At 45.5% G+C, this 11809-nt stretch overlaps 1 protein-coding gene across 2 annotated transcripts; it reads right to left on the bottom strand.

The window, feature by feature from the left end:
- Nucleotides 1-57: 57 nt before the first annotated feature.
- wdr44 (WD repeat domain 44) lies at nucleotides 58-10332 on the bottom strand. 2 transcript variants are annotated; one of them, XM_080528767.1, is made up of 20 exons: nucleotides 9832-10332; nucleotides 9125-9158; nucleotides 8694-8771; nucleotides 7439-8057; nucleotides 6911-7044; nucleotides 6699-6794; nucleotides 5763-5899; nucleotides 5503-5586; nucleotides 5259-5365; nucleotides 4915-5066; nucleotides 4634-4772; nucleotides 4415-4476; nucleotides 4005-4121; nucleotides 3779-3901; nucleotides 3469-3660; nucleotides 3124-3225; nucleotides 2676-2791; nucleotides 2352-2479; nucleotides 2120-2254; nucleotides 58-800 (listed from the first exon to the last, which is right to left on the bottom strand). In XM_080528767.1, exons 1-20 carry the CDS (start codon nucleotides 9906-9908, stop codon nucleotides 712-714), a joined length of 2721 nt encoding a protein of 906 aa, XP_080384893.1. In that variant the 5' UTR covers nucleotides 9909-10332; the 3' UTR covers nucleotides 58-711. The 2 variants fall into 2 exon arrangements, with proteins under 2 accessions (XP_080384893.1, XP_080384892.1); XM_080528766.1 differs by lacking the exon at nucleotides 58-800 and adding an exon at nucleotides 853-1257.
- Nucleotides 10333-11809: the final 1477 nt, after the last annotated feature.

Below are 11809 nucleotides of genomic sequence, written 5' to 3' on the forward strand. Positions count from 1 at the left end.
CCATTTGACTTAATTAAGAGAAACATGAACATCCTTTTTTAAAAATCAGTGGTTCCATTTTATTTTTCATAACACAAACACAGACATGAAGATTTGTAACCGAAACAATTAAGAGTTAGTGCTAATCGTTTAAAATTTAAGACAGTGTCATTCTTGGCAAAGTTTGCTGAGGAGGGGGTTACTAGAAAAGCTGAAGATAGAGGGTAAGACAGTGTGCCCCGGCCCTTACACTCTGACAATTAGCTTACAATACAGTGTCTTTTCATCATCCAATTCTCAGTTAGCACATATTTTTACCAGATTAAGTTTCTGGTCCTACTACTTTACAGTCTGCTCTGACCCTGTCTCACCACCCACTTTTACTTTCCATACACAGTGCACACTTGCTCTTTGTGTTAAAAAAAAAAGAAGAAGAAGAAACAAACAATAAAAAGAAATGTGATAGGACATCATGAGATGCTTCCTCCATTTACAGTACACATCCTCCGTCTTCCAATCAACATCTACTTCGAGGTCCCCATTCTCCGAAGGACAAAAGGTGTGGACATCTTCTCCTCTCGGAGTGCTCTCCAGAAGGCAACTGATCAATGTTACAAGTGCTGGCAGGGGGGTTCTCTGCATCCATGGTAGGACTGCACACTAAGCGCACTGACATGTCCATGTAATAAGGGTTCAGGTTGAGGCTTTGCCTTGATCCAGGCTCTGAAGGGCTCAGTACTTTTTTACATTGATGAAAACCTTGATGGCACCAGTGAAGTCTGCAGAGAGCAGAACTTCTGTATGATCAGTCTTCAGGGCCCCTGCAAAGAATAACCCAAAAAAGTTTTAGCATTGATCGTATACAAGTCTTTTTCTATCCTATCAGTCCATTTCATATCCTATCCCATCATTATCAGTTGTGATCATCTGTTGATTCCATTATGACAGTGCTCAGTGCTCTCTGAGCAGGGCACATCAGTGTTTCCCCTAGGTTTGCTGCCTTGGGGGGGTGGCAAGACCCTGCCTCATACCAGCGTCATGTCCAGGGGTGTACTTGTACATTAAGCCGCCTCACGCTACGGAAACAGGAGATAGGCTCCTGCCCTATGGGCCATTAGGCTCCAGAACCATCGGTTCTCAAGGCTACTTACTTATGTGGTCTTGACTACCTGTCCACTTTCTCACCTGGTTCTTGCTCTCTCTCTCTCTGGTGTGCCGAGCCGACACCATCCTGCTCTCTCTCCTTCTCTCCCTCCCTATCCTCCTCTCTCCCTTTTGCTGTCAACCAAAAGGTAAACAAAACAGCCAGAGTATTTATAATCTAATAAGAGGCATAAATTGATCCATATCAATTTATAACATAATTATAATTGAATATTGGATTGCTGTGGGCAATCCAGTCAGATAATGTCATTTTGACTTTACTCTCTCACCTGAAAAAAATGTGTATGTCCAACTATAAAAAACTGACATTTCCAATGCTTCAATCAACTGTCCATGTACTGTAATGCCATTATGGTATTACCATGAAGCCCAACTCTAGCAGAATAAGAAAGATAGTATATCTACTTTAAGTAAAATAATAAAGTGCCTCCAGTTAGCTCTTTAGCTGGCAAGTGTGCAAGGAGACTAGCTCATCTCATCACCTCTGAGCTAGCTAGCTTGCTAGTTCTTTGACACTATTTACACTATGGAACTATAGTCAGACACTTTCTAGTCACGATAATAACGACCAATTTTAACCAACTTTCTCTGTCAGAACACTCAGCAATTATATTTGCTAACGTTTCAACTTGCTTACTTTCAATCTGCAGACATCACAGCCGGCAAAAACTCTCGCGTCTCGCGCGCACACTTGCGCAAAATCTTGTATTATTCTCCAGCGCTGGCACAGCGCGAAGTGTGGAGATAGGTCTGGCTATGCGAGACTACGGCGGACTAACGTTACCAACGAGCCTATGGGCTTGCCACTCGCCAGATTCGGGTTGGGTGCGTTTAAAAAACACGGATATTTTAGCCTGCTTGTCAGATGTTTGGTGTCTCCGTCAGTAATAATTCCTCTTTCTTGGGGGGGCGGGGGGTTCCGTTGGGAGGGCGGCCCGCCCCCCCAAGGCAATGGTAGGGGAAACACTGGACATACCTGAGGGAATGGTCTCTGAGTCAGTGGAGTCTATGCTCTTGCACTCTGCCTCGGGCTTCTCCGCCCCAGCCTCCTTGGGGACGATCAGTTCAGGATGGGGCGCAAAGACGGCTGATGTGACAACTGCATTGTGGGCTGTAGGATAAAAAAATATATAAATATGTAATATAATACTGACGGTGTCTCCCATCACCAACCATACTGAACTGAGCACAGAGAGCCCTCCTGTTACCTTTAATCCCCTCCCAGAAGTCGTTGCGGTCTCGTCGTACGGAGGTGAATTTGCTCAGGTCATGGTAGGTACTCCAGATGTATACGTACTTGTCCTCTGAGCCGCTCACAATGAAGGAGTAATCATGGCTGTGAAACAGAGAGAGAGAGAGAGAGAGAGAGAGAGAGAGAGAGAGAGAGAGAGAGAGAGAGAGAGAGAGAGAGAGAGAGAGAGAGAGAAGAGAGAGAGAGAAAGAGAGAGAGAGAAAGAGAGAGTTCTAGAAGGTCTCTTTTACTGTCAGTTGGAGGAACGACATGTCAAAACCAAAAATGAAGCTATTCTCACCTGAAGCTGGCCTTGATTTGACTGCTGCTGTTGACGTAACCCTTGTATTTCATGGACAAAGACAGGTCCCTTAGGTCATACAGGCGGATCCTCGAGTCATTAGAAGTCACCAGAATCTGCAGCACAACACAAGGAGACTTAGTGGTCAAATCAGCACAGGGATCAGAGGCCTGTCTGAGAGAGGGGGCCAGGGGCCTGTCTGAGAGAGGGGGCCAGGGGCCTGTCTGTGAGAGGGGGCCAGGGGCCTGTCTGAGAGAGGGGGCCAGGGGCCTGTCTGAGAGAGGGTACCAGGGGCCTGTCTGTGAGAGGGGGCCAGGGGCCTGTCTGAGAGAGGGGGCCAGGGGCCTGTCTGAGAGAGGGGGCCAGGGGCCTGTCTGAGAGAGGGGGCCAGGGGCCTGTCTGAGGGTACCAGAGGCCTGTCTGAGGGTACCAGGGGCATAGCTTTTACCTTGTTTTCTCCTGGCAGAGGCTCGATCCCTGTGATTTTGCGGCCCACTCGATTCCTGCCTCTGGTAGACCGCACGTGAATCTGTGTGTGGTATTTAAGGCGCTGAGAAGAGAAGAAACAGAAGAAATGGTAAAACCTACTTTTTCCATCATCCGGTCGTCTGTGTCTGTGTTTCAATGTTCTAACGTTGAAATGCTCGTCAAGGAAGGATCACGTTGTCTGAACTAAGTGCTGTCTCGGGTGATTCTTTGTTTACAATGTTTAATGAGAGCAGGTCTGGGATGCTCTCATTTCTGGGATGATCTCATGCTCTGTTTAATGAGAGCAGGTGGTGGGATTAGGTACCTCTGTGTCGTAGAAGATGCAGCGGCCATCGTAGGTACCGATGACGGCGTACTTCCCGTTTTGGCAGAAGTTGGCGGCGGTGATGAGGCGTGTCTGCCCGTCCACCTCGTTCCACAGCGCCACCTTTTTGTCTGGAATGTTCCAGAGCCGCAGCTTCCCATCCAGAGAGCCACTCAGGAAGTACCTGTCATCCTGCAACAGATCAGATCGTAAGTATGGTTACAAAGCCAGAACATACACCTCACACACAGCAGTTAAAAAGTCTATAATTTCACATTTTACACCGTCCAAGGAACTAAAACACACTTACTCTAGGATGGAAAGCGATGGCTGTGACAAAGTCAATATGCTGAAAGCAGCATAGGCACTCTCTCCTGGATATATGCCACAGTCGAACCGTCTTATCCATCGAAGAAGAAAGCAGGAAGTAGTTCTGAAATCAAAGGGACAATACACATGGGAATGGGAATAGAGTGCCTTGGGGAACATTGTGAGAGGGGACGGGGAAGGAGGAAGGGGGGGCTGTGAGCTCTCACCTTTGACCAGGACAGGTCCAGCAGATCAGCAGTGTGACCTTTGTACTTGCAGAACGGGATTGGGCGGAAGGGGACATTCTTGTCCTCTGCGTCAGGGTCTTCTGGAACACTACTCAACTGAGAAGAGTAGAGAAACTCTATCAGGCTGGTGCTGAGGTCTGCACAGAAACCCTAGTTTAGTTTTGATCTTTTAGACAGATTTGGGATAGGCATGCTAATATGCCCCAAAAATATATCTAAACACAAAGGAGTTAATTCAATTCCATACTCTGAGACAGAGCATACACTCAAAACATCTCAACTTGAACCAGCTATACCTCCTCGCTGGTTAGACTCCCCCCCCCCCCCCCCCCCTAACCATAACCCAAGTCCCCCCCATAGGGTCACAGACAGGTCCTAACCGGACTCACCCCTTCTGTGTCTGATTTGGAGGAGCACAGACTTTCCTGAGAGGGAGAGGGTGATACACGACCTGGTTGAGAAAGAACACAGCGGAGCGGCTTGAGAGAACAGCCAAACAAGCGTCACAACTACCACAATGTGACAAACCCAACTGTGTCAAGAGCCAAAATTAGAGCTCTGTATATCACAGTTCTATTTTGGTGAAGTAAAATGCCGACGTGAGCTACCTTCAGTGTTGTACTTCATCCTCATGTTGTTGAAGTAGTCAAAGTGATTTTTCAGGACCCAGATTCGAACCACGTTGTCCTGCCCTGCAGTGGCCAACAGCCTCCCACAGTGAGAGAACTTCATGGTCCACACGGCACCCTAAGGACACCACAGGACATGGGTAAACAAATAAGTGAGGATACACACATCCGTCACAATTCATGGGTACTTAAGACTTCAGCCATGGCAGTTAGCAGGTTCATCAGCAACTCTAAACGAATGCACACAAACACAATCTTACCATGTGTTCTCCGCTGAGGTCCTGGACTACCTTGATCTGATCAAAGTCGAAGGGGCCCTTGAAGCTGTGGGCTGCCTTGAACTTGACGGGTCTGGTGTAGGGCATCCCCTCATCGTCACTTGAGGATGGGTCATCTTGGTCTGTGTGAAACACTTAGACACAACCTCACAGTGAGAAACCACCCCACGGTGAGAAACCCACCCCACAGTGAGAAACCACTCCACAGAGCAACGTCCCACAGTGGCATTACTGGGAGACGAATGGTCACCACAGTAGTGCCTAAATAACTGGATCTGTCAATCATTTCAAACGTTTTAATAGGACTGGGATGGGACTCGGCATACCTTCATCGCGGACACTCTTCACTTTGTTGACCGCCTTCTCCCCGTACTCCTCAGCAAAATGCTTGGCCCTCTTCACAGACTTGCCCAGAAACTTCTTCAGCTGAGTGCTGGGGAGAAAAGAAGAAGAGAGGTATGACAAAGCCATACCGTGATGACTCCCTCATGACAGGCACTGTCCCAGCAGAGAGGGAGGGGTTACACCAGGGCACAACACAAGGCATGGCGTGACGGCTCCAGATCTCACGTTTTCTGTTTCAGCTTTCCTCCGTCTGCTTCTGACAGCGGAGCCTGGGCCTTGTCATCGTCATCTGACTGCGCTGCATCATTGCTGAGTACAGAAAAGGAACAAAGACATCTCCCTTCAGTAAAGGTTTCACTGGGTTCTCCTTGAACATTGCCTACTGTATGTGAGTGCTACATAATATGTACGTCAAAACTAAGAGCATTACAGTGATTGAAAAACACGAGTAAATACAGTAAAGTAGTAAGTAAGCATCTTCTTACGTGATGTACTCCTTGGTCCTCCTCATGATGTGTAGGGTGAGTGGGTTGATCCCTGTGGGCAGCTTCTCTTCTGCCTGGATCAGAGGGATCTCTTCACCAGTGTCCAGATTCTTTATCATCACACTCGCCAGGATCTCCTGTTACAGAGATCACACCCAAAATCAGCGCCCTCATACACAGAGGTAGAACGCAAACTGTCAGAATGCAGTGAATCTACAGTATACAGTGCCCTAAATAAATATTGTAAAGAGGAAACATTTTGTCTTCTAGTTAGGAATTGAAATAGAACAATGCTATGAGGTAAATACAGCTTTAATTAAATGTTTTTTATGGTTTCACCATTTATAAACTACAACTCTTTTTATACCTAATTCCCCGATTTCAGGACACCAAAAGTGTTGGAAAATTGGCTTGACAGGTGTTTCTGGTTAGTCATGTGTGTTCAGTCACATCATTGGTGAAGGACCAAAGAAACGTCAATGAAAGTCAGAAACAAATAACAACTGAGAATGGCTGCGGTACAGGACTGGCAGAGCATCACCAGAGAATACCCGTGTCTGGTGGGGTCAATGGGTCACAGACTTTAGGTAGTCAGGATTGTCGACCAAATACTAAACATGAGTACTTTATTACAGGACATTACATCTCCAAATACGTTTGGAGCCCTAAAATAATAAGAAAATGTATACTTTCTAAATGGTGAACCGAATCTGAAAAAACAACCCCATTGAATTAAAGCAGAGAATCTCTACTTTGACACTATAGCAATTGTTTGATTTCAAATCCAAACTGTTGGGAGTATAGAACTAAAAGAAGACAAAATGGTTCTTCTTTCCAATACTTATGGAGGGCACTGTATATGTGTAATAACAAACATGCGTAAAGGAGCTGATAGCAGGATGCATAAAGGACAGAAGGAGGGGGAGGGACCGTTACCTCATCAGTCAGCTCTCTGCCAGAGCCGGAGCGTGGGCGCTGAGGGCCTGGAGTGTCTCCTCCAGTGGGACTGGAGGTCTGCTCATCCTCGTTCTCCTGCACATACACACCCATACAAACAAACACATTCTTACACTTGTGTCACCTCTGAGAGAAGGGATATTCTATATACAAACAGGGCTAATGGTGGGTTAAGAGTGTGGGGTGCTGACCTGTGCTGTCACCACCTTGTCACCGCTGGTGGCGCTGGCCAGGTCCAGAGAGTGCTGAAGATCCTTGGTGATGCTCCTCACTGTGCTGCTGGGAGACACCAGACCACAGGGCTCCACTAGCTCACCTGGACACACTGGCCAATCACACAGCAGACACACAGCAGTCAAAGTCAACACATACACAACTAAATGCCATCCTGTATTTTACAGCATGTGGGGATAAAATGACATGAACCTTCAGACCATAAAACAAATATATATTGGACTTTAACATGGAAATGAGAACGAGGTTTACTGATAAATGTATGTGTGTGTGTGTGTGTGTGTGTGTGTGTGTGTGTGTGTGTGTGTGTGTGTGTGTGTGTGTGTGTGTGTGGGGGGGGGGTCGATTATATGCTACAATTGTTATTAAAGTTCAGTGTGTTCCGTTCCACCTCCGCAGGAATGCTAAATGACATGCATATCAGAATCTGCACACTTGACCTTGTGCTATGGAGCTCGAGGTGGAACACACACAATGTTATTTACCTTCAAGCCCTGTGAGCCTCATAGACTCCTGGGACTTCTTACTGGGGGGTAGAGCTGGGCGGGTCGGGGGAGGTGGCCTTGGGGGAGGAGCACCACCGGGAGGGGGTGGACGTGAGGGCGGAGGCTTCTTGGTGCTAGCCACAATGTCTGGTTCTACTGTGAACTGCCGTGGTGGTTTAGTAGGCCCAGATGAGTCAGAGTCACCTTGCTCCCTGTCCCCCTCTGCAGCCACCCGGGGCAGGTCGGGGAGGTCCGGCAGGTCTGGTTGACTCTGTCTCAGGGTCAACCTGGTGATGTCTGGAGGTTGGACGTGCTCCTGTGGACCAGACGACAGGCAGGGGAGGTCTGGAGGCCCTGGGACAGACATGGAGCATGCTCCCTGCAGTCCTACAGGTGGCTGTGGCTCCTCTGGGCTCTCAACAACAGGCAGAGGTTCCACAGAAGGGCCCTCCCGCTCCACAACAGGACACTCAACCTCCACAGGGGCCACAATGGCTTCACTCTCATTCTTCAGCTCGGATTCTGCCCTTGCGTCAACCTCCCTCAACAGAAGAGACTCCTCCTCCTCCTCCTCCACAACATTTCCCTTCTGGCTCTCCTCAATGATGCTGTCAATAATCTGTGAGGGACAAGACATCACAGATGAAAACGTCATGGGACGCCATTACAATGACTGTCTTTCTCCTTATACTCTCTATATAATATAATTGTTGGGAGTGATTAACACACATATAGTAAGAGAGTGACTGTAAGAAGATTCTTCTTAGAAGAACAACAAACATTGACTGACACATCTCAATGACCCAGACCACTTAGCAGTGTGCTCCCTGGCACACATCCAAACACTAACACTTAATGCATGGACAATGTAGCCTCTGGTGACACCATAGTGGGGTGACAGACTGTCTGCATGAGCACACAGCCCTGGACCAAGTCATCAAGCATCAAACACCATATTCAGAAATTAATGACTATCAGCACATACTATAGGTTTAGTAGTCATGGACTAGCCAGCCCAGGACATGCAGAAATAAGTCCTTCGTTCTACATGGTCCCCTTGCCACACCCCTACCCGCTCCTGTCAATCTATAAGGTCTGGATAGGTATAAGCAAGATGGTAATTTCCCCACCTCGCCTAGGTAGACTAGTTGGAATTTTGGTCATTTTCCTTATTCCTATTCAATCCTTTCTGATCTACAGATGTGGCTTGGGGGAAGGGGCCATTTGGATTTGGAATTTAGCAACAGAAGGGTACCTGGATGGAATCATCTTGGCGTGCCTCAGGTGGGGCCTCATCAGTCACTTCCTGTGGTGGGTTCTTTACCACCCGTTGCTGACAGGTACAGGAAGACAGACACTGAGAATCAAACACTTACCTAACCTACGAGCAACTTCATACATACTGTAACCATCTACACACTAAATGCTGGACAAAATCATAATTAGGACAGTATTAAACTGCTACTATTACGCAGGAGTTGGATTTGAAAGTATGCGCCGTCATCTTTCCAGCAGCTATGACCTTTAAGTAATGATTAAACTAAAACCAACACTGCAGTCTGATACAAAATCCTACTCTACAGTTAAACTTCACCATCTCCTCTCTAAACATAGTAATGGCTACTGTTCTAGCATTCTTATACTTGTTGCAGATAAACTGTGAAATACTGATAACACATAGCCTACCTGTGTTGAGGGAAGGACAAACTTTGCAGGTGACCTAAACAATAAAAAATGTAGTGAAATTGTTAGTCATGAGTTTGGACTTTATACAGTTCAACCCATCTTATACAGTTAAAAACATATTAAAAGACCTGGCATACAAACCTCTAATTTAAAAAATCTCTAGTTATACTGGACAATCACAAAATAATATAGGCTATCATTGTTTTGGCTATGTTGGTTGTAGATGCCTGTATATTGAAGACCACTTTAACCAAATCACCTCAAGGGACCTGTACACCACTGGGCTTCTATTGACACAATGTGTCTCGAACACATCCTCGGTTTCTTCCCATGTCAATCTACCTCTCAACATTCATGAAGCCAAAACTGCTGTATTACTTAGCCTACTTTTACTTGCTTTGAGTTTGACATCTCTGATGATGCAAAACATTTACCAAGAGGCATTCATTCATTTCCATTTGGACATCCTCAAATGGATAACCTGGAATAGGCAGGATACCACATTCGAGTATGGATGCAAAAACAGACCAAAACAAATGCACCCCTGCACATTGTCATGAACATTATATCCATGAATAGTTGATGTGTAGCCAAGCTAAACGTTGAATGCATGTTTTCATCCCTGGTTTCAGTTGTCAGTTATTCTTTATGACCACAGCACATACTACATTATTTGATCATCATCTATTTAAAAAAGGTTGACTTACACTTTAGGAGATGGAGTAAAATGTACGTCTTCAGGAGCATCATAGAATTCCTCTGTGTCACTTGTATCTGACGCCATTTAGCCAGCTAACTGGATGCATACAATGGCCTCTCTCTTTGATCAAATATCCCTGGCTGGATCTATCCCGGGTTGGAGTGACAATCCGGAGCATGCGATTTATAATCCGTCCAGGAAAATAAAACGTCCTCCGACTACTACTATAGCTAGCTAGCTAACTGCAGACTGGCGAACTACCGAGAGGGTCCACCCCTAGCTAGCATGGGAGAGGCCACTCACCTGGATGTGTGGCTACACGTAGCAGCTAGCTAGCTAACGTCAGCTAGCTAGCTAGCTAGCTAATGCTGGCCTCAATCTAATAACTTTGCGTGTATCAACAGTATACATAAGTGTTCTTCAAATTAATGGTCTAGAAAGCTACAACGCCAGCCCATAACCACGGTCTTCTTCGAAAAGGGAACTGCAATTGCACCAAATGTAGGGGTTTAATCTCAAACAAGGAGGAAGCACAAAATCTCTGAAAGATTCATAATACATAAGTTCTCGCGAGAGTATATTTGACAGCTCTTTGGGATTTTGACAGATCTTGGGGGTCCGTGCGAATTGAACGCCGTTTGCGCCTGAATGGAGTTTCGGAAGACCCGCATCACTCCCCTAGTGCTACCCAAGGGTTCTACCCTGCCCTGTGTATAATATATTAATATTAATAATGACCGATTGAATGCGAGTGTGAGGGGAGGTGTGTAACGAAATGTGTAACGAAATGGACGTCGTATTAATTATGGAGACAAACATTAAGGGGAAAACTTCGAATCATTGATACATTATTACGCTCGCCCGTTGAAGAGAGAATGTCTATTGAGACAGTGCTATATTGTCTGCCATAAGTAATAAACTGATATTGTCTGATAATGTCAGTGATTTTCCCCGTCTGTCATTCAGCTGATGACGACATTCGCCGCCTCTCCCGTCTCCCCGATATCTCCTCCCCCGTCACGACGAGCCCACCGCACCGACTGTCCAAATCGCGCCTACCCTACAGAGGAAGTTATCATCACTGTACATGAATACATTATGTATGTCTCGCTGTTTTATAGCGGAGCCTGGTGGACGTGCTCATTGTAATGCATGGAATGATGTGTTTGATACCATTCATTATTTCATTTCATGCATTACAATGAATTAATGAATGGTCTTTATTGTAATTAATACAGTACAGGTACTTTTCAACGAAAACGTTTTTTTTTAGTTTTTTTTTACAGGTCTTTTCAACGAAACTTAGGGGGGGGGGCTCCTCTGGTGCTTGGAAAAAGACTAAAAACAAGAGGGCCAAGGGTAAAATAAAAAAGGGAAAAGAGCTGGTTTACATAAATAAAGGCTATGTACACTATCTACTATACTATACTACTATACTATACAATAAAACACTGTGCTGTACTCTATGCTATGCTATAAAAACTTTTCCTATATCTGAACCTTATGTACACAAGGGTTGTCATATTGCACATAGTATTGTTGCACATCAGTGGAGGCTCCTCCATAGAGGTGGAGGAGGCCTGGCCTCCCCAATAATTTGAGAGAAGAGAGAGAGATTTAAAAAAGCAATAATTATATTTATTTATTTAACAAAAAACATGTTATTTTTTTTTATATTAATATTATTTCCGTTTTGTTCATAAATCTGAATTTTTCCATGGCTAAAACCCAATATTGCAATTGTAAAGCACCTACAGGCCAGAATCCGTATCCGTTTGTATTGAGGGAGGCCAGGCCTCCCCCAGGAAAGTGGTTTCTCATAGAAGTCAATGTAATGCAATTTTTTTCATGGCAATAATTGTTGCTGTAATCGCAGTTGCTTCTATCTATGATATTTAAGATCACTTATCTAGTTACACAATCTTCAGCATAACAAGTTCATAAGATATGAAAAATGCACAAGCAAAAGGAATGGAATCCAAATT

The sequence above is a fragment of the Nansenia antarctica genome (genome assembly GCF_963989245.1).
Source record: "Nansenia antarctica genome assembly, chromosome: 4".
NCBI classification, from domain to species: domain Eukaryota; kingdom Metazoa; phylum Chordata; class Actinopteri; order Argentiniformes; family Microstomatidae; genus Nansenia; species Nansenia antarctica.